Source organism: Podarcis gaigeae, assembly GCF_964106915.1.
Source record: "Podarcis gaigeae genome assembly, chromosome: 3".
Taxonomy (NCBI): Eukaryota; Metazoa; Chordata; class Lepidosauria; order Squamata; family Lacertidae; genus Podarcis; species Podarcis gaigeae.
Genome location: NC_139680.1, coordinates 58,598,125 through 58,621,105, shown reverse-complemented (window position 1 = coordinate 58,621,105; position 22,981 = coordinate 58,598,125). Strand labels below are relative to the sequence as shown.

General features: G+C 38.6%; 1 protein-coding gene across 20 annotated transcripts in view; it reads left to right on the top strand.

The window, feature by feature from the left end:
- Nucleotides 1-22,981, top strand: part of EPB41L2 (erythrocyte membrane protein band 4.1 like 2) — an 81,225-nt gene that overhangs the window by 32,281 nt on the left and 25,963 nt on the right. For all 20 annotated transcript variants that reach the window (XM_083731097.1, XM_083731110.1, XM_083731105.1 and 17 more), the window contains 7 exons: nt 8,350-8,454; nt 11,000-11,042; nt 13,971-14,046; nt 14,831-15,049; nt 17,936-18,023; nt 20,082-20,234; nt 21,344-21,441. In XM_083731097.1, coding sequence (XP_083587223.1) covers nt 8,350-8,454; nt 11,000-11,042; nt 13,971-14,046; nt 14,831-15,049; nt 17,936-18,023; nt 20,082-20,234; nt 21,344-21,441 — 782 coding nt within the window. The remainder of the gene's footprint in view (nt 1-8,349; nt 8,455-10,999; nt 11,043-13,970; nt 14,047-14,830; nt 15,050-17,935; nt 18,024-20,081; nt 20,235-21,343; nt 21,442-22,981) is intronic.

Here is a 22,981-nt window from a genome sequence, read left to right as displayed (position 1 = left end):
CAGGTAGATAAATAGGTACCGCTGTGGCGGGAAGGTAAACAGTGTTTCTGTGCACTCTGGTTTCCATCATGGTGTTCCATTGTGCCAGAAGCAGTTTAGTCATGTTGGCCACATGACCCAGATAGCTGTCTGCAGACAAACGCCGGCTCCCTTGGCCGGAAGCGAGATGGGTGCTGATTTACTGGGCTTCTGATGTCACTGTGACAATTGGAGGAAATTACAGTGGTGCCCCGCAAGACAAACGCCTTGCAAGACGGAAAACCCGCTAGACGAAAGGGTTTTCCGTTTTGGAGGCGCTTCGCAAAACGAATTTCCCTATGGGCTTGCTTCGCAAGACGAAAATGTCTTGCGAGTTCCTGCGGGTTTTTCCCCCTCCCCCCCTTTCCTAAGCCGTTAAGCCGCTTATCAGCTGATCCGCTGCTAAGCCGCTTAACAGCTGATCCGCTGCTAAGCCGCTTAACAGCTGATCGCTAAAAGCCGCTAAACCGCTAATAGCGCTAATCCGCTAAGCTGTCAGTGGGCTTGCTTCTCAAGACGAAAAAACCGCTATACGAAGAGCCTCACAGAACGGATTAATTTCGTCTTGCGAGGCACCACTGTACTATGTGCTGCCAAATATGTTAAGTGACCTATCTTGATGGTCTTCAACAGTAGCTGTTACATTGAGAGTGTACAATGTTACACACTGTATTCATTAAACAAAGCAATGGAGTCAAAAGTAATTTTACCTCAAATTTGCCAGAGACTGTGTTTATATAAAATAGCTACTATGAGAACAGAATTTGATGTACTGTATATTATGACAGGGGGACGCAGGTGGCGCTGTGGGTTAAAGCCTCAGCGCCTAGGACTTGCCGATCGAAAGGTCGGCGGTTCGAATCCCTGCGGCGGGGTGCGCTCCCGCTGCTCGGTCCCAGCGCCTGCCAACCTAGCAGTTCGAAAGCACCCCCGGGTGCAAGTAGATAAATAGGGACCGCTTACCAGCGGGAAGGTAAACGGCATTTCCGTGTGCGGCTCTGGCTCGCCAGAGCAGCGATGTCACGCTGGCCACGTGACCCGGAAGTGTCTCCGGACAGCGCTGGCCCCCAGCCTCTTGAGTGAGATGGGCGCACAACCCCAGAGTCTGTCAGGACTGGCCCGTACGGGCAGGGGTACCTTTACCTTTACCTTATATTATGACAGGACTTTGCTTGCAAAAATAACTGTTTCCCATGAAAATTAATAGGAGAAATAGCAATAGTAGAAAGTAGTTTGATGCAGTCATATAAATTATTAAACAGTTGTACCTATGTTAATGTAGCTTGATTGCAGTATGCATAAAATCTTATTTTAGAATTTGTTTAAAGACTCTAAACATTCTACTTAAAATATTGATGTTTTGAAGCTGGCTTCCTAAATCCTGTTTGGCATTGTTCTGTTTGCACAGAACGGTCAAAAGTTTGTCCATTTATGAACAGAAACATTTTACTAAATTATGTACATCAAAGGCAGATTGGGACCTACTGGTAGATCTCTCAATGAATTGCAGTAGGCTCGTAGATTTTGCTGTTTGACAATAGCAACAGCTAAAATCGCTTCATTTCAAAACCAATTTCTTTTGGCCACAGTGCAGTGGTGCCAAAGTTTGATTTTATTTATTTATTTGCATGCAGGTATTTGAACTTCACATAGTGAAGTGCATCAAGTAGTTATGTATAGTTTTAAGTCTGACCTACTGCTGTTATATAACGTCTTAAAATGCCTTTAGAATATGATACTCAGGATATCTTCTGTGAATGCTGAAAAGTGTAAGAGGGGTAATTTATGGTCACTGAACAGCTACCTAACAAAACAGGTCTTTTCTCATCCATATTCTGTAACTGAAAGCAAAGAAATAATTCATCTTGGTAGCATTTTTTATGTTTTCCGTCTTGTGTAGCGTTGCCGTCTACCAAGTTTTATTGGGTTTGAGGTGAGTACTGTCTTTCTCTTCCTCATGCCAGGGGAACCTTAAAGTACTCTCCTGCTGGTCCCCTGAGAACTATAAGAGGATGGTGCATTAGAAATGGGCAAGGATCTCATTACTGATAAGGGATTGCACAGGTGTGCTTTCTCAGTCTTGCCTTAACTTCTTATGCTGTGCCTAATGAGCCCTCTATCCACAGCTTTTTCCCACCCCCACCCCCTGAAAGCTGTCTTCCCACCAGTCTCATGGAAGGGGGAGTAAATACTATGTTAAGAGAATAAAAAAGAGTTTCACTGCTCACATTTGGATTTCAATGGAATACTAGGCATAGTCTCTCCAAATGAGTAACAATATTTTGTTGAACTACACACATATAAAGTACACATTCTGCTACTTTAATTAAAACGTCTAAGTATATGTTTCAGTTGATGTAGTTCTGGTGTAGAAAAAGAGAGAAGCTGTATTGTGAATAATTTTAACAGCTTTAATTGTTGTTTGAATACTTATCTTGTCTAAATAATGCAAATGATATAAAAAGCTGGCTTAGTACTTCCTCTTCATACAGCACAAATGAGAATTACATTGGAGGCTTTCTACGCAGGGTGCTGTTCTAATTAAACTTTTATGACAAAAGGCATTTAAAAGATGACTGCATGACCATATTTTATGCACGTCTGAACAACTGAAACATATTGAAGCTGACATAAGTTTTTAATGGTTTTGTACAGTTTGCTTAGATGAAATAGATGTGTGCACTTGCTATTAAACTTTCAAATACCACATGACCTATGATTTATTAGTGAACTCATGATATTTCTAAAATATAGGAAAGTGTGTTTTGAACCATGAACAATATTTACTTAAATCACTTGTTGTAACAAAAGCTGTGCATATTGTCCATCTTGTCTATCTGTTTCAAAGAAACACTCCAAAATTATATTAATAACAAAGATTAATGCTATGGGGGTAGGGGACAGCCTGCGGCAGTCCCAGGGTGTGGTCAGAAGGCATGTGAAGGCTTCCTAAGCAGGTCTGGTCAGTGCCTAGATGAATGACAGTCTGTGTTCCATGTATATGCTGCCTTGGGTTCCCTAATAGAAGATGAGATATAAATGTAAATAAATAAATCACCACTTTGCTACATCCTGCTGGACTTTTGCTTGCTGGGCCGGAATGTGGTGGGATGCATTCCTCCTCTTCGTTGTCCACTTTGCCCTCTCCCATTTGCTTAAAGGGAGGGAAGAGAACTATGCCAGCTCCCAGAATAGCATAAGTTTTTCCCATGTTGGGGAAATCAAAAGGCACTGGATCCTGCAAATGTTATGCTGTCCCTAGTCCACCCTGACAGTAACCCTAAGACTCCCCATTTATTTTCCCACCTCTGTCAGAGCACTAACAATGGCACTTTCCACCACCACACTGAGGAGGCATCTTGTGGTGGACCTCATAGGAAGCTGATTTACACTGAGCCAGACCACTGGCCCATCTAGCTCAGTATAGTCTACACCAGGGGTGGCCAGCTCCCAAGAGACTGCAATCTACTCACAGAGTTAAAAGCTGGCAGTGATCTACCCCCTTTTGGGGCTTCAGGTCAAAGTTATTGAGCTTTTTTAAGGAAGGAAAGTCCTGTTTTGGGAGGTGCAGGGCAAAAATGCCGAGCTTCTTTTAGGGGAGCCAAAGTTGTTGAGCTTCTTTGGGGGGAGCCAGTGATCTACCAGTAATCTACCACAGACACCCAGTGATCTACCGGTAGATCACGATCTACCTGTTAGACGTGCCTGGTCTACACTAACCGGTAGCAGCTGGCCAAGATTTCAGGCCTCCCTCTCAACTGGCAGGAAGGGAAGTCTGCAACATGAATGGCTAATGAGCCATCCTCGCAGGGAGCTTAGAATTGTTCCCTAAGCTGCATGTTTATTCTATTGATTTCTGATCAGACACTTAGATTTAGAAGCAAAACTTATTATACTAGTCTAGTTTAGACTGAGGGCCCCTGGACCCTTTCCCAAAGAAGGGCAGAAAACAAAATAAAGACACAAGCTACATGTGACATCCAGTTGCTTGTAGTTTCCCCCACTTTTACTTTTTTAACAAAATGCAGCTCTGGAGATTTGGTGTGAGTAAAAGGCATGCATGTTATCGAAGCTGATAATTCTTTCCTTCAATTTCTTAATTAAAAATCACCTCTCCACCCCACAGGGAAAGATATGGATGATTATATCTGGGCCATGATGCTGGATGGATGTAGAGGGGTATATTTGATTATAAATCATTAGCAGGCTGTTACCTTAGAAACGAAAAAAACCAGTTTGTTTTTGAAATAGTTAAAATCAATGCATTTTTTGAAAGTTTCAGTTCATCATCTTGATTCAAAATGGCATCAGATTGAATCCAAACATATACAAAAACCTGCTCCTTAATCTCAGGAATTGCCACACAAAATTAGGTTACAGTATTTTAAGTCCAAATGCATAGTGAATAGACAAACAACTTTCTAAGATACATAGTAGATAATGTAAATTACTAAAAACAAAGATTGATACTTCCCATACAGGTGTGCATGCCAACCAGTAGTACTGTGTTGGGGGATGCATTGTATGTGTATGTATGTATGTACTTTTGTCTTTTTATATTGTAAACTATGTAATTTTTGAATGAAGACTGGTATAGAAATTATACTAATACAAATAATCAGTTGGTATATGCTTTTATACAGCATGGGAGTAATGGTCATGTAGCCCATGTATACTACAGAATGACTGCTTAGAGACAAGAGGCAGGTTTTGTGACCAACATGCTAAATGAGATTACTTACTTGAAAGTAAGGCTGCAGTTGTTATCTGAATTGGATTTTAAATTATTTTTATATGTGCAGTTCTTTTATATATGTTTTTATTGTATTGTGGAATTGCTTAGAGGTGCTCCATAGGAAACAATTTATAAATGAAATAAGGTTAGAATACTGTTCATGCTTACTTGGGAGTTAGTCTGAACAGAGTGGGATTTACTTGTGAGTAAATATTTTTATTTCATTAGTTTTATAATAAAATAAAATCACAGCCTAAAAACTTCCCCAGACCCCCTCCACTATACCAAGAGTCTACTAGCACTTCTGAGTAAATATTAATAGGATTGGACAGGAATGTTTTATTAGACATCACTGTGCAAACTAGTAAACAATCAGATCTGATCAGTAAAGTCTTGCTTATTCATAATCTGAGCACTGAAGATAGAGGTTCATTCATGGACGTCACGTCATGGATGAACCTGATAGAATGCTCAATAACATCTGGGTTTATACTCTTTTTGAGAATTTACTACTCCTTAAGCCCAGTAGTAAAGCACAACAATAAGTACCATACACAATATGTGTCCTTTTATAGTACTTAACTACTGAAATGAGCTATTCCTATCCTCATGTGTCCTTTTCTTTTACATAACCTTCCTTCAACTCAGTCTGTTTGATAGATGGTCATGACTCATTCTAAAGAAATGTTAAGTATATAAAATGGAAAATTGTTTGTATTTTATTTCAATTTCATTTTAAATCAGGCTGTTTGTAAAAGGAGCTTGTTATAACTGCATTTTTTTATTCTTTGGTTAAAAGTTTTTTAAAGTTGTTTTTTAAGCTACCTTGGGCAGGAGGCAGTTAGTAAAGGCTCCCATAATATCAGCCACAAGTTAGGAAATGTGTGTGTGTGTGTGTGTGTGTTGTACCTGAATATATATTTCCCCATAATCTTGCTTATTCTCTGATGTATTTGTTGATATACGTTAACTACATATTGTTCCTTGTGTTTCAACGGATGAGATGCTGCATTGAAGGATCTAGCTAAAACTGTAAATACTGGGATCTAAATTGAGCAGTTCAGTCCTGTATGAATGTGCTTTGATTCCTTTTGAAACAAACAAACAATGTATTTATTGTGCTTGCTAGTTGCATTGCATACCTTTTCCCCCTTGTCCTTTGTATTTGTACAGTATAGCTCACAACTACTGTGTAGTGCATAGCTCACAGAGCATAGCAGGCTTGTTCAGTTTTGAGCTTTCTATCTCTGGCTGCTAGGCACAATAACTTCAGTGTCGCAAGAGCCTACACATAGGCAGTTGATGGAGTTCCTTTGGAATTGCAGTGGCGTCTAGTGAAATCTGCAGGATAAGCAATTGCAAAAATGCCTTTCAACTGCCAGGTCTCAAAAATGTCATATTATGGCTGCTTTACCAAATGCCATAAATAGCAGAGTAAGGATGTGGGACTTGCTTGAAGTATAAGGCAGCATGCTGATCCTCTCCAATTGTGCCAAAGAGAAATTGCAGTTTCTGAAAGAATTTCCAAATATCAGTGTGATGAGCCTCAGGGGCTTTTGGGTCCTTTGCTAACACCTTGCAGTTTAAGTGAGCTCCAGTCTCTACCGCCAGGCAGTGACTCCTGAGGAGACCATGTGTGGGCATTTACCTTGAGGCTCCACCTGTGCTAGAAGGAACAGGATGGAGCACTAATTCATCTGCATGATGGGAGAGAGGAGCACAGCAGAATGGCCTCAGCTGAACCAAGTGTAGTCAGTGGCAAATTGATAGGTCTGCACAGTATGCACAGAATTAGGGCCCTATGTGACAGAGGCCCCCCAAATTATTAGCATATATTGTTATCTGAGAAGATCCTTTTGAAACGTGACTACAAACTATGGATTGCCATTGCTGATGTTGTTGTTGATGATGGTGATTAGCTGTTGCTATTTCTGCTTTTCATTCCTCCTACTTCCTGATTAAAGTCAGCGGAGGCTGGTCCTTAGACCATCCAGTGCTTATCCCTACCAAGTAAAATGCAAAAATTTCCCTAAAATCTCAAAGCCATACATTCTTCCACAGTCCCAATCCATTTGAGAAACTTGGGGAGACTGATCTGTCAATCTTCCATTCTCTGGCCAGCTCTCTGCACCACACAGCCAATCTCAGTCCGAAAGTATTGCTATGGCCAGGAGGTCTTACCCATCTGTCTCCATACCGAAAAACATTGTGATGGTAAATTTGTATGTTAATGGAACTTCCAGTACTTTTAGCCCTGGTTGTACAGTTTGCCCCTCTTTTCTGTTGGCATGTTGGCAATCCAGCCACATTTGCAGGTCTGCAGTTCTGAATGACCCAGAAGCCAGTACATCTGTTCTGAGCATGCTCAGAGCTGTTTGCTTTAAGGCCACACCTACGCAGAAGCAAAGCTTAGGGCCCAACGTCCCTGATCAGCTTTGTTGTTTAATTCTAATCCCCTCCCCACCCACTATTTATGTGAGAGAGCTACACTGGACACATTGTGAGTCTCTTGTTTGTATAAAAAAGGGGGTGTTGTTTATTTATTTTACTTATACTAGTTCTTAAATTGATGGGGAAGATAGGGATGGCAAAAAAATGGGGAGCACATTTCCTGTAACAGTTCACTCTCATTAAAAGCTAATAGAATTAAGAAAATAGCATAATTATGCTAAGGGTTGAGGGAAGGGGAGGAGAAGAGAAGGAAGAGAAGAGAAGAGAAAAGGCATTATTTCTTTCATTTTCTTTCTTGACATGCTAGACCATGTATTTCCTTTGGGCCAGTAATGGTTGTTGTGTGCCTTGCAACTTCTTTTGTAAACCTGGAGTGGAACTTCCCTAGGTTCTGGTGAAGTGGAACGCATAAAACACTCTTTGGACCTTAACATTACTATGTGTTGGTGCTGGAGTCACTTGTCCCCATCCCCTGGGCCTGGCATTTTGGTAAAAGACTAACAGTGATTCTAAGTATTATGTGGCTGTCTAGCAAAGACTGGTTGCATTCAGTGCTAGTCCTACTCAGGGTAGACCCACTAAAATTAATTAATTTAAAATTAAATTTGTCATGTTAATTTATTTCAATGGATCTCCTCTGAGTAGGACTAGTAATGGACACAACCCAATGAATCTATGTTCCAGATTGACATTTCTGTTGTAGAACCATCTTACTAAATTCAAACAGATTCCTCTTTTAAAACCTATATGTTCTTGAATTAAAGGATGCAAATCTTAAATTACATTGCTTACTCTTTGATGTTTTTGTGTGACACAATGCTATTATTGGAAGACTTCAAGCTTACTATTAGGAATTTTATGTAACTTTTTGTTCTGTTTAAGAATATAATTCAATTACTTAAATACCAGGGGGGGTGGACCTCATTTCTTAACAGGGGTTTCCTATTTACCAATTGCAGGCTCAAGTACAGCTGTTGGGTTCTTTCTTCTAATAAATAAAGGAAAATAAGGAGGAACTAATATTGAACATTTTTCCTTTGTTAGTATGTTGAAGTGAGACGCCTTAAAAAGTTTTAACATTTTTATAGTTTGAAATGTTTTAATAGTCTATCCTGTTACTTGACAGTAGTGTTCTTTCTCCTTAGAAAAAGGCTAAAGGCCATGTGCTATTTGATAAGGTGTGTGGACAGCTTAACTTATTGGAAAAGGACTACTTTGGTTTACTGTTTCAAGACCATGCTGATCAGAAGGCAAGTACTAAATTTTGCATTAATAACATTTGTTTAATGTTTTCAATCTTTTCCATCCTACTTCAGAGCCTCAGACTTCAGAGAGCTCTTATGACTAGCATGTTTGGTCCTAGTTTAGTGGTAAACTTTTAACAAGTAACATATTTCAAATTAAGGAAGAATATCAGTGCCAGTAGCATTGGCTCCATTCCCTAGGTTCATTCAGATAATTCTCCTGAAGGATTTGAAATGAGCAGTGGGGAACCTCAGATTCATGTGCGGTCCTTCTCTTCTTTATTGTCCTACCATGTGAGGGGAGAAGATTAGAAGCTACTTAGCAGCAAATCATAATCTCCCCTTGAATGTGAAGGAGGTGAGAAAAGTATGATGGAACACTCATGCCTGAGGCTTGCTGTCATGGTTAGGGTGATTCTCTATGGCCAATCTCACTGTCATGGGATTCAGCACACAAGCCATGCTTACTCTTGTCCTTCCTGCTCTTCTGTTCCTAGTGGACAAATATGCATGTAAAACAATTTTCTCAACAATGCCTAAAAGTTACAAAACCTAGGAAAAATTACAACAATGGCAGGTAAAACATCAGCAGCAAGGGGATGGCTCCGTCATGATAACTAAAAAATACAACACCCATTGGTGTTTTCCCCATGATAGCCTACAACACTGCAGCAAGACTTGATTTAAAGCTGTGAGGACTTCTCCTGCATTTGGCGTTTCAGCTCAAACATTCATCACCCCGCTTTATTGTTTTCCTGTTTACTAAGGAGAGAAACAGAGCAATAATTTTTGCATTGGGGACTAATAAGGATCATCTGTTGACAAGACACAGTCTTTCTCTTTTTCTGAGGAGGGTCTTGTCTGCATTTACATGAAAGACAAAAACAAAGAGATAGGAAAGAGCAAAGCCATACCAAGCTCATGGAATATGACATGAAATCAAGAAGAATTCTGCTAACCAGGGTGTTGGCATGAGAACTCCTGGATATTTTATGTAGCCGTTTATCAGCAGCTAGGCTCTGAGGCAAAATGTCAATAATTGAACTTAATTTTGACATTATGCTCAAGACATTCAACAACAGTTTTAAAAAGCTATTTCACTAAAGAAAATGATAAATATATAAAATGACAGCTTGTAATGGTGACACAAGTGGACACAGAAATCACATTTGTTTATATTGTTTCTCTTTACCTTGCCATGTTGTTTTTTGAATCTTATAATAAGGAATACAGATTACTGAAGCCTCTCACAGATTTTATCAACTAAGTTTTGCTACTGTTACCTCTGCCATCCCTCAAATTTAAAAAGCTTAAGATGGAATAGTTCTCATCTTGGCATCCACGTAACCTAATTCATTTTTTCCTACTGTGGCCATTGCCTCCTCAGATTAAAATGCCACAAAAATTTCTGACCTACAGCCCAGTAAATGCTAAATGCTGAATGATGTGTATTTTTTTATTCTTGTACACTCATCATAGCCACCCATTTATGAGCCAGCTGTTGTACTAGACTGCAGCTGCAGAATGTAGAATCTGAATGCCCTGCTCTTTCTTCTCAGCAGAGATTTAGATGTGGTCCCTAATGAAGCTCCAAGGTACTTTGGAAAGGAAATCTAGGTAGTTGACTGTGGCATAAGTCTACACGATTTTTGACAACTTAATAATATTTACAGACAGCACAAAAATATTTTGTTGAAAAGTTTACATGCTATCATAAATGCACAAGTCATTTATTTGCACCATTCTACTCTGATTGCATTATGAGTTGTGGCAAGTAGTGCTTCTCTGATTCCAACATTAAAGCATCTAAATATTTGTGGGGAAGCACCTTACATATCCTTGTAGACAGTTTAGTCCTCTCTGTTTTGAAACATTAGACCATAGATTTTGTGAACAAAATCACACTGAGGATAAGATGTAGAATATGTTCAGCTTTCTGATTAGATTCCCTTTTTTTTGTATCATTTACAACTGCTGTCTTGTGTGGAATAAGACAAAGGTATTTTGCATATCCAGTAGCCTTTTCTTGAGTGGTAGGTAAATATATATCTTGAGTGGTAGGTAAATATATATCTGTGTATCTGAAGAAGTGTGCATGCACATGAAAGCTCATACCAAGAACTAACTTAGTTGGTCTTTAAGGTGCTACTGGAAGGAATTTTTTTTGTTTTAGGTAAATATATAGTGAGAGATATTGTAATCCATGCTGATCTTTGCCTTCTTTAAATGCAGGTGAATGAGATAGATGGCCCGGGATAGTTTTTCAAAAGCATTTATTATATTATTGTTATTATTATCTATTTTTACTAAAGTTGTCATCTTCCTGTCAGGTGCAAATATATGCAAAGAGAAGGAAGAAAATCACTATAGCTTGATCTCTGAAGTAGACTTGCTGTCAAAGAAACTGCAGGCCGATTTTGAAAGAATAGCAATAACTTACAGTTTCACAGAGCTGTATATAAAATATGTCTTTAAGTATTCCATGCTTTTCTTCCAACTGTATCAATCTTGTGCAATTCCTTATTATTCCTTTTTTTCTTTTCTTTTTTAGAATTGGCTTGATCCTTCAAAGGAAATAAAGAGGCAAATTCGCAGTAAGTATTAACAGGTTTTAAAATTATTTCACAACTGAGCACATTCTGTTGATTCTTGAGTTTCATTTAGTTAGTCTTTCAGAAACTAATTGCAATGCATTTGTCTGCATCAGACTGAAACCCAAGAAGGTTGGATACCTGTCAACTGCAGGCAGCACTATCTCCTTAGTGTCTAAGACTATGTATATCCACTTCAGAAATTTTCTCACACACTGCTGTTTTTAAGAGTAACCTTTGCCACCAAGCAGTGGTCAACTTTTATTCATTTTAAGCACCACCATCCCATTTTTCTGCTGGAAAGGCTTCCCAAAATGCACTTAGATTTCTGCCCTCACAAAACTTGCAATTTAAAATACCCAACACAAAAAGGAAAAGGATAGGATGGGAGGAGGAAATTGACAAACCTGGACAGTAGTTTTAAAGTTTCTAAGTTATTATACCAACCAGCTGGGATGGAAATAGTTCAGAGAGATGGGAAACCAAAGACAGCTAGTTTTTTGAGCATAGCAGATCAAGTAGCCTTGCTTCCCTTCTTTGGCATTTGCAAATATGCTTGTTCTTTTTGTTTGGCTTTAGTATCAGTTGCAAGAGATTTTGAACAGTGTCAGGTATGGTAAAACACATCTCTTCGTACATTTGTATGGCCAAACAGTATATAATCATTACAGAAAGGATCATTACAGTTTTTATGGCCCTGAAAGGGCATGTTTTTGTATAACACCCTTGATAGATAAGTAATCCTCTTCTCTATACTCTATTAAATGCCTCTCTCTCTCTCTCTCTCTCTCTCTCTCTCTCTCTCTCTCTCTCTCTCTTTCTTTCTTTCTTTCTACCCAACACATGGTTAAGGGCCTTGGTGAGTTAGCTTAAATAGAAGCTGGAAAAGAGTTCTACCAAGTACTTCCTCATTGTGTTCATAGGGTGTCACCTTTTCATTTTTACAGAGAAAAACAGGGAAGTGGGGCTGGAGGAGGATGAGAGAGAATGAAGTATTTCTGATGAGACATGGTCACTAAAATTGGGAAGTAGCTTCTTAGTAATTTGATACACGAGGAAATTCTCAGGCTACATTCTAAGTTTTGTGAAGTCCTTTGATTCAGTATGGTACCACAAATATCAGTACCATACAATTTTATGATTCTATGAATTTTATTCAGTAGCATTATGTTAGCTTCTGAAAATGTATTGGTGGCTTGTGTTCATGATAGCCAGAATATTCCTTCAAAGAACAGTAACGTTTGAGTCTGAAGTGCAACATTGCAGAGATTTGCACTTTACACTAAACAATTATTCATTTGACATGCAACCTACAGTCGTAAAAGGTCAGATTTGCAGCCTATACATACACAGATTCATGAATAGAAAGAAGAATGCCTATAAAAGCTACTGTGCAGCCTACAATGCTGGATTCCAGATCATAACTAAAACTAAACTTATTTTTGCAGTTATACAAGAAATCTAGTTGATTATTTTCTACCTACAATAGTACACTTTGCAAGAGCTCATCAAATGTTTCAACTATTTGTACGTTCAGGGTTACTAACACATTATCTCTCTTTTACAAGAAATCTGAAATTTACTTGGAGTTAACATGCCTGGGATTGCACTGCAATTTAGAATTAAATGAAGAAATAGTCAACCTTATTTATGGTTTCAATTGATAATTAAAAAAAAACAAAAGGTGGACTTATAGTTTTAATTTTAAAATGTAGACAGTAAGCTTAATTAAATAACACTAATTATAATGGTAAGGTTCTATGCACGTTGATTAAATCTCATATTTCTTAAAATAGATGCATGTAACTTATAAACATGTTTTGCATTTCTTTTTCTTTTTAAATCAGGCTTCTATGTCAGCATAATAGCCAAATTCTATAGTTGTACAAATTTGCATATACTTGTTGTGTATATACCTGTATTCTTGTTTCTCATGAAAGGGACAGATAGGCCAATAGGAATATTACTTGGCCGCACCACCCTTGGCTTCTGATATTTTATTAATTTCATTGTCCATACAAGCTAAAGACAATATTCACAGCTAGGGGACTAAAAGTAAGCTTTATAAAAAAGGAGATGAAGAGAATGAGCTGAGATTTCCCAGGATGCTGAGTTCTGTTCCTGCCTGCTGCCTTGCCCTTTTGTGCTGAATGCAGTGGTTTAGTTGTTCTTCGGGATGGGAGAGTAATTCAATTTGGTTCACATTTTGATGTGAGCCTACCTAATTCTCACTTCCAAAATGCAGTTACCCTTTGAAATTCACTCTTATCTGAGTTCTGCGATGCCATTCGCCAATAAAAAAAAGTTTGCATGAATGCATATATCAGAAATGTAGTGCAACATCTTCTGGAGGGTCAACCAGTTCCTCATGTATATGTTCATGGCATCTCACCTCAAATCTTTGGATGACTTGACTTTGCACAGTGGTTTCATGTAGATGTTAAATAGCACGAGGGGCAAAATAGAAATGGTTAAGATCCGAAGGAGTTACTGTGGTACCTCGGGTTAAGTATTTAATTCGTTCTGGAGGTCCATACTTAACCTGAAACTGTTCTTAACCTGAAGCACCACTTTAGCTAATGGGGCCTCCTGCTGCTGCTGTGCTGCTGGAGCACGATTTCTGTTCTCATCTTGAAGCAAAGTTCTAAACCTGAAGCACTATTTCTGGGTTAGCGGAGTCTGTAACGTGAAGCGTATGTAACCTGAAGCGTATGTAACCCGAGGTACTACTGTACAGTAGTAGCTTTGCAAGAGAGCTGAAGAATATGTAAAATATGTTCAATTTTTAAAAGTGCTTTGAAAGTATCATGGTCTAGTTTTTAGCGTACACTATTCCCCAAATGTATATGTAGTAGACTTCAGTGTACGTGCTTTTGTCTTCTTATCCTCCCACCAATACATTTCCCGGCCTTTTGGAATTTCCCAATTTAGATTTGCCCTGGCTATTTACATTTAATGTGAAGTTTTATCCCCCGGATCCCTCACAGTTAACAGAAGACATCACCAGGTATGCCATGAAGCATTACTACCTGACTTTGAATCCTGTGTTTTTCATATTTCCTTGGAATGCTATGCAAAGTTTAAGTGTAAGCTTAGGAGAACATGACCAAGATAGAAAAGACAACAAATAGTTTCTGGCTCAGAGCTCGGTAATGTCTGGAGACACCTTGCACCTGCTTGCTGCTAGCAACTTATCCTGAATCCGGATTCTGAAATATTTCTCTTGGATCTCTGATAGTGTAAAATTTAAGATAACAAGTGAAAATGTATATGGCTTATAGATTCCTTTAGATGAATTTTGGGGAGCAGGGACTGACATAACCTGAAGCTTTCTGTTGTAGAGAGAGGGCTATAGGGTATATGGGACAAGGAGACAGGACAAAATTAGCAGTGAATCAGTAAGAAATATTCAAACACCCGAGTAATTGGGTGTAAACCAATTCTTATACGAAATAAAGTTTCAGTAAGGATGTTTTGATTGTGAACTAAAATAGCTTTGCAGTGAATTTTAACTATAATCATTTGTACTAGAAATCAGAATATTGGTGCTAGGATTTCACAAGTGTGTATCTGTTAATGGATATCAATTTACACACATACATTTATTGGTGGATATATATGAAGAACAGGTTGCACTTGGAATCCTATGTCCTTTAAAAGGTATTTTTGTGGCATTTTTTTTAAGAACAAAACCAAAAACTTTGCTTTAATAAAGATATTTATCTTTTTAGTTTTCTTAACTTGTCAAAATGAATAAGAAATATTTGTCTGATGACATTTTCTCTGTTCAGGTACTTCCTATGTTTGCAGCTTCGTCAGGATATTGCTTCTGGCCGCCTACCATGTTCTTTTGTGACCCATGCTCTCCTTGGTTCATATACTCTACAAGCAGAACTAGGTGACTATGATCCAGAGGAACACAACAGTGATTACATAGGGGAATTTCAGTTTGCACCTAACCAGACAAAAGAAATGGAGGAGAAAGTAGTAGAGTTGCACAAAACACACAGGTGGGTCATTTCTGAACCTTTGAGTTCTGTTCCCTTTCCTAGTAGTGGGTAGTATTGGATTTCATGCAGAATCCTAATACCTAGAATGCCTTTGTATTTCTTTATAACCTTAATTTGGAATATCACAAGCAAGCTCAAGCTTAAGAGTTTTTTGTTCTTAAAGATTTGGAAAATCAGCCAAAGGTGTGTCCATTGACTTAGCCAGTAAAAACAGTAACAAACTCTTCTGATGGGAAAAATCAGATTGAAATTACATTTGTAAATTGAAGCCACAGTTGATGATCAGCTGTCCTCATCATGAACTTTTGCAGTTATGACTACAGCGCTTCATATCTAAGCTACTTTTGTTTTTGTTTTTCCCTTGTTCTGGAGTTAATATCCAAGTATATTTGAATAGTATGGTAACATTTTTTGAACTAATAAATCCTCAATATTCCCCAGAGATTGTGTACAAGAATGATGTAGTGGGGAGAGGTAGATTGTTTTCAGTGTAGGCTTAATCATCTAGAGAAAAACAACATCATCAGATTTTTTCACTCATAAATTACTTTTATTATTTTTCTAATCCAGGAAAAAATGTTTTGTGAGATTATATAATGCTAGAGCTGCGCCACTCAGGTGTGCGGCCCCATTCATGAGCAAGGAACTTCTGTAGTTATCTCTCCTTTTTATTACTGCTAGTATGTGGTATAATACTGTTGTGACAGGGGATAATTTCTTTATCCTCTCCCGCCACTGCACTCAGCGGCAACAGCACAGGCTTACTCTTGTGATCCATATTTTAAGGTTGCATTGTTGAACACCGGGCATCATCCAGCCAAAACCAAGCAATTTATGTTCTGAGTAGTGATGGGTAGCATACGCTTCACTTGTCATTGAAATTAGTAGGACTAAAGCATGCAATTTTAACTTGACTGTGCCCCCAGCGAAGTGTGTGATTTGCTGAACTCATTGGGTACTTCACGTAGTTAGCTTTGTGAGGAACTGAACATTTTGTATCACATGAGGGAAGAGGAAGGTTTCACAGAAGGAATCTACAAAATATAATTAGTCAGACTCATACATTTTGCAAGTAATTGGAACCTTGTGTATATGTGTTTTAAAAAGACTTCCCCGCTCTGTGATTTGTTTGCATTCAAGTTGTTTTGCTCCTCTCCCCACCCACAAACCCATGGTGATTAGAACATAAACAGATACGTTTCAATACGATCTTTAATCTCAGCAAGGAAATTTAAATCTCTTCAGTTGGCCATTTGCACTGCTAGATAGAAAAAGCCATGATTGGGCAAAATGTTACTGTTTTAGGCAACAGTGAACTACTGTGTAACAGTTGTAGCCAAAATTATTATACTGTCCTATGCCTGTAATCTCAGGGTGGTTCACAACATTAAAATTGCAATATAAAAAATATTAGATGTATTCCAGCCTTAGCGCTTATGGGTAATATACCTTTGTTCTAAAAGAAGGATAGTAACAGCTAATTTGTGACAGTTGGGGCAAGAGTTTCCTACTGTCGGCTTAACATTTAAGAATGTCACAAGCAAATGCTTATGACCTAGATTTCTTTGTTGACAGAGGCAACGATATCACTGCAATAGCAACAAGTTTAGATCAAATTTCCTGATACTCTGTTCTTCAAAGAATTTCTTATTTGTTTTCTTCTTTATTGTGTAATACTCCTGCAAGCAGTTGAGATACGCATGTGTGCAGAAGTTGCCCTTTTGTTCTGTAAGGTTCATGTTGGAAAGGAGGCTTGACAAATCTTTCAAGAAGGTTCATTCTAAGCCAAATTAAAAAAAATAAAAATCTCTTCCCACATTTAGGGGGTTCCCTGGTAAAGAGGGTGAGCGTTCAGGTTTACGCCTTCCATTAGTAGAAGGTGGGGTCTGTGAAAGGCTCTGCTGAAGTGTAGGCAGGAGCGTTGTGGAGTGAATAGTGGTCGGGCTTGAAGTATATGTTGAAGGAACTGCATTGGCCCAGACCAGCCTTTGCCAACCTTGGGTCCCAGATATTCTTGAACAACAATTCCCATCATCTCTGACTACTAGCTATGCTGGATAGGAATGATGGGAGTTGTTCTCTAGGGATTAAGGTTGATAAATGCTGGTCTAAATTATCTTGGCCCCAACCACTCCACCAGTACCTTTCAGGTAGTTCAACAGCAGCTAGTAAATTTTAGAGATGGTTGTGACCAAAGAGTATGGAGCTGCTGTCACATACTGGTGGGAGGGGGAAACCCAAAGATTCCTAAATGCCCCCCCCAATTCTCTCCAGAACAGGACACCTGTGTTAAGAAAATCCCTGGTTTCTCCCCACTAAAAATGGTTCTAAAAGCAATCTCCAACAAACCAAATCTCTTTTGCTATAACATGTTACACCTTTGCAGCCCTTTCCATAGGAGATAGATGCCAGGTGAGGATAACTCCCTGACTACTTACCCAAACATGAGAGAGTACTGTTTGAAGATTCAGATTCTGTTGCTTCCTTAACTTACTTGGAGACTTGGCAGACTCGCTAAGACCTTGGCTTGCATAGTTTGAGCTTCTGCCATTGATTTTTTTAACCAAAATGTTTATGAGAGACTTGGTGCGGTGTTGGTGTTTAAATAATATCTGCCATGCCATTTAACTAGTATCCTGTCATTTAGTTTCAGTGCTTTTCTATAGATGCGAGGGTCAGTGACTGCTAGGATTGAATGTGTAGCTGAAACAAGATGCTGTTGAGGGCCAGATGCTTGGGATAAATGGAATAACCAATCACAGTTAAACCCTCAAAAGGCTACTGCTAGAAACAGGCTGTTGTGGGTACATGGATCTGATGCAGGAAGGCTTATGTTGTTCTTGATACTCATTTTTGCTGTGAATTTTCTTCTGTCAATCATTCCAGAGGCTTGACTCCAGCACAGGCAGATTCCCAATTCTTAGAAAATGCCAAGAGACTTTCCATGTACGGAGTGGATTTACATCATGCTAAGGTATTGGCCAGCATTTCTATAGATGACATTTCATTTAGAACAGAGGAGTGTGGAACCTTATCCACAAGGGAATGCAGCATTCAGGTTGAATAACTTTCTGAGGTCACATGCCATCAGTTGATGGGACCAAAGCCAAAATTGTGCAGGACCAAAGCAGCATACACATCCCATTTATACCAGGCTATCCACACGTACTCCACCTATTCACGCCCTTTCATACATCTACATGCAAGCATGTACCATATTCAACCATTCATTTTCTTTCTGTTGCACATGCCTCACACAAAATCATCATTTGCATTGAACCAATTGCATTGCATTTTAAAAATAAGCCTTTCCCTTTTCTTTTTTTCTTTTTAAAAATCCTCTTAAGTAAACAGATGCTCCATACAGACTTTCCCCCAGCTTGTATTTTAGAAAATAGGGCTTAAACTCCTGCCGGTTTATATCTCTTTACTTTTTCTATCCCCATCTCAATCACTCTTTTCCCTCCCCTGGTCTCTGTGCATCCTCTCTTCTTTTCTGCCATGCATGTGCACATACCACTGCAACATGCTGTAGTTTTCAGACTGCAGTTTTACTTTTGCCTCCTTCTTTCTCCTGGTCATTTCTGTGTTGTCTGCATACAAACCTAATCTCTACATCTCCTCTCTTTCCTTCTGTGAATCATACTGTGCCCAGAATAATGCACTTGCATGAAGCCAGAACCAGAACTGATTCTAGAATGTGTTAAAGGCAAGCTAAGCCACAGGAGGGAAAACATGACACTCAAGAACTTCTGATTAAACATACATAGGGTTGTGCTACAACTCAAATCCTTAATGGGATTTCTGTTGACCTACTAAGCTTTCTGTTCTCTTTTGCATTTAATACTGATAGTATCCATCTAGCCTCTGTTTATTCTAGACTTTTACAACCTTTCTAAGTCCACGGCTTCCTGGAGCAACAACATTTTTTCTGCGGCACCCCTGTGGGGCTCAGAGGCCCAATTATGTCACCCCTTGCCTGCAGAACCGCCAGCCCTTTATCCCTTTTTGAACACCCTCCCTTTTGTAGTGTTCCCTCAGCCTTTTCTCCCTTCTTCTTGGGAGTACTCTAGGCAGCCACTGCTGCTACCCTGGCCTTTGAGCTGCCCCTCCTGCCCCAAAGAAAGATTCCTTCTCACACTGCCTTACAGGGGCCTGGAAGCATCCCCTAGCCAGCTGCAGAGGCACCATTTGCCTGAGAAGCTTGTAGCCAGGGTGGCTGCAACAAACAGCTATGCAAGCCTTGGGGAGGCAGACACACGAGAGGGCATCAGAGAAGGGAGGGAAGGAAAGAGGGACAGAGGCCAGTATTGCTCACTGCACCCCGATCATCATTCAAGGCACCCCATGGTGCCATGGCATACTGGTTGAAAACCACTGATTTATTCTTTAGAAAGTTTAGATTTTTCTATCACTGTTTTTTTCTTAGCTTCAATCTCTCATCACTTCCTGCTGACTCTTTAAAAGGTTACATTTTGTCTTTGCTACTCCATTAGTCTTAAGGGCTCTGTCAAAGATCACTGCCCTGTGATCTTTGGATTAAAGGCAGTATTTAAATATAACAACAACAACAATAGTCTTTGATAAACCTGCTTTTATTACATTCTTGTATCCAGCCTCTCATAAAATATTGTTATTTATGTCTATATTTCCAGAAATAAGTTATTTTTCAGCTCATAACCTCAAAATATATTAGTTCAATATTATACTTTTCTGGTTTTTAAACTTCTTTTTCTTAAGCCTTTATTTAAGACTTTTTTCTGCCTACGATACAGTGCTCCTTGATTTTCCTTTATATATCTATCTATCTATATCTATCTATCTATATCTATCTATAAATTATTGATTTTCCAATATAAAATTATAAAAAGAAAAGACATCCACTTTATCACCAACATCGTCTTTTTTAGTGCTCCTTGATTTTCCAAGTGTTATTTGGATGAGCTTAGCATACCTTCCTGCTCTTTTGTCTTCTTCTTTCCATGTTCCTTCAATATTCCAATAGTAATTACTTTTACAATTGTCTTGATAGGATTCTGAAGGCGTTGACATCATGTTAGGGGTATGCGCCAATGGGCTTCTTATTTACAAGGACAGACTCCGAATCAATCGTTTTGCCTGGCCCAAAATACTGAAGATTTCTTACAAACGCAGTAACTTCTATATTAAAGTCCGACCAACTGAGGTAAGCATGTGACTGGCATAATTTGCCACTCTGTTGTTATAACTTTCAGCTCAGAAGTTCTTTGAAAATAGGTCCAATCTTACAGCGATTTGCATTTTGAATAATGTAGGAATATGTCCATTCGGTATAGTGTTTTAGCAAATACAGTTTCATCCCTGGTAGCATAGATAATTAAGGCTTCAGTATGTCCGCAGTGTGCTTTCTGATGATTGGACACACTCCTGCCCTGTAAATTTCCTTACTGTAATGGATGGTTGCCATGTTCTCTCATCTGCCATTATGCAGATGTTTATGTGACTTGGTATCACTGGAGTGGTTTGAATTATATTTAGGGAAGCTCATGATGTGGTTTAAGAACACTCTACCATTTGAGTAGGTTTTTCCCATAACATGCAGTTCAGCTTCTGAGAGTTAACTGCTACTGATTTCAAAAACAAATGTCAGTTCCGTTTGGAACTAACATTTAGAAATGTGTAAACATTTAGTTTTTAAAATAGCATGGTAGTTTTGAGCCTGCTTGAACTATGTACAAAACTGAGAAACTCTGGACAATACTTGAAGGAAATAACAATCCTACTATCTAGTCTGATATTTAACTAGTCTTGCTGTTCATTCATTTACTCTGGTTTTTAATTAAATCTTTGTGCTAGTGCCATGCTTTTCATTAATTCCTATGTAAGCAGCATTTCATATTGCAAGTAAAACAATTCACATGTTTTGATGGAAATTTACTATAATAGACCATGATGCTAGCATGTTATATATGTACGGAGACATAGCCAAAGCACATATGCAACAATTTCTGCTGTCACAGCAAGCAAGCTTTAGTTTAGAAAGAGCTTGCCTTTTTTTGGATCTTCGAAAAATATGGCTACTACCTATAGAGTTGCTTGTGAATGTATTCATTCTCTTTTGGGGGGAAAAGTGTAGTTATTACTGTATGCAATTTATGCAGTGCTGTTATGTTAGAAATATGAAAACTCCGGAGTGTTTCTAATCTTGAGAAGGGAGATATGCTGTAGTTGAAATAACTGCACTCTTAAATTGTAAGACTAGACAACAGTTATTTCTAGAATTTGTGCTAATTTTGGTGTTTGTAATCTTTATAGTTGGAACAGTTTGAGAGTACTATTGGGTTTAAGCTGCCAAACCATCGGGCTGCGAAGAAATTATGGAAGGTTTGTGTGGAGCATCATACATTTTATAGGTAATTTTTTTAATGTTCCTTAGTTATGGGGTCACCATATCCTCTGGGGAGAATAGCAGCTTTGAGAGGGCAGTTTTGATTGAAAATGGCCTGTGGGTTGAGGACACCCTTCCCCTGCCACTGTTTCAATGAAATTTGCAATCTGTTAATAGCAAACAAACTTTAGGAAGTCCCACATTCTATTTTATTTTGCCTTGGTAATATCCTGCATCCTAATACATGAACCATCAAATTTCTAACTATCTTTGCTGAGTAAAATCAACTCTGCAAATTTTCCACTATTACTAAAAAACACAACAACTTTTAGAGTATTTCTTTCTCACTTCTGTCTTAGAATATTTGTTTTCTTGCAACAGTGTTGAGATTATATGATCTCTTTAACCATGAACCATGTTACTGCTGTAGTATTTTCAGAGAGCTCAAACTGGCATATATGAAACTACAGTATTTCAGATTGATTGTATGTACCTATGACATCTTTATATGTAGTTTGTACATGTCATCATCAGTGTTGTGCAGAACTCTTCACCTGCAAACAAGAGTAATGGATTTCCTCCGAGTGTGATGCTTAAGGGGGAAAAATTGGGATGTTGGGAAAGAAGTCATAAGAAAGTGTTTTGTGAACTAAAGGCAGGATATACGTTTTAAATAAAAATGATTCTGCAGCAGGGTCATCACTCAGATTATGGATGTATATCATAATAAGATGAAAGTATCTTCATTAATAAACATAAATAATGCATTTAATGCATGTCCAGGAAGTTGAGTGGACCAGGAGCAATACCTAGATGATAAAGGCCATTTTGTACTGATAATGGCAATTTGGTCGTTCATTTGCTTGATTTGCTTATCTTCATTTAAAAAGAGTAATTAAAACAGCAAACTTTAGCATAATTTAAAGCTTATACAGTAGAAGCAATAAAAGTAACAGTATTAAAACTCAAACTGAATAGAAAACACATAGACCAGGTTTTTACCTGGTCCATGAAGGAAAGCAACACAGTTGCCAACCCACATCGTTGAAAAGTATTCTATATTAAAATGTCACAACAAGAAGCTCTGTCTCCAGTAGTCATCCACTCAACCACCAATAGTCAGACTTATTGGGCTTATGTTCTCCATAGACTGCCAGGTTAATCCAGGTGAAAACCATTCTTCAGATGGCCTGATCAGAAGCCATTTAGGATTTTTTAGGTTATGCCAGCAGTATGAATGCTGTCCAGAAACAGACTGGAAGCCACTGTAGTTTAAACATGTATATGATTCTGGTTTTGCAGCAACTCGGTAATCTCACTGCAGTATTTTGAACTGACGTATCTGATGCTTTTAAAAGGCAGCCCCACATGCACCACATTTTAGTAATCTCAATGAATATGCTCAGAATAGGACTTACTTGTTATTCAGGAAGGGGTCCCGCTAGTGCATCAACCAAAGTTGGTGAAATGCTCTTTGGGTTTCCAAAGGCTAGATTAATGTTTTGGTCATGAATCAAAAGCCTCCAGCTACTGACTGTAGCAGAAGAGGCTCTGCAGTCCTTCAA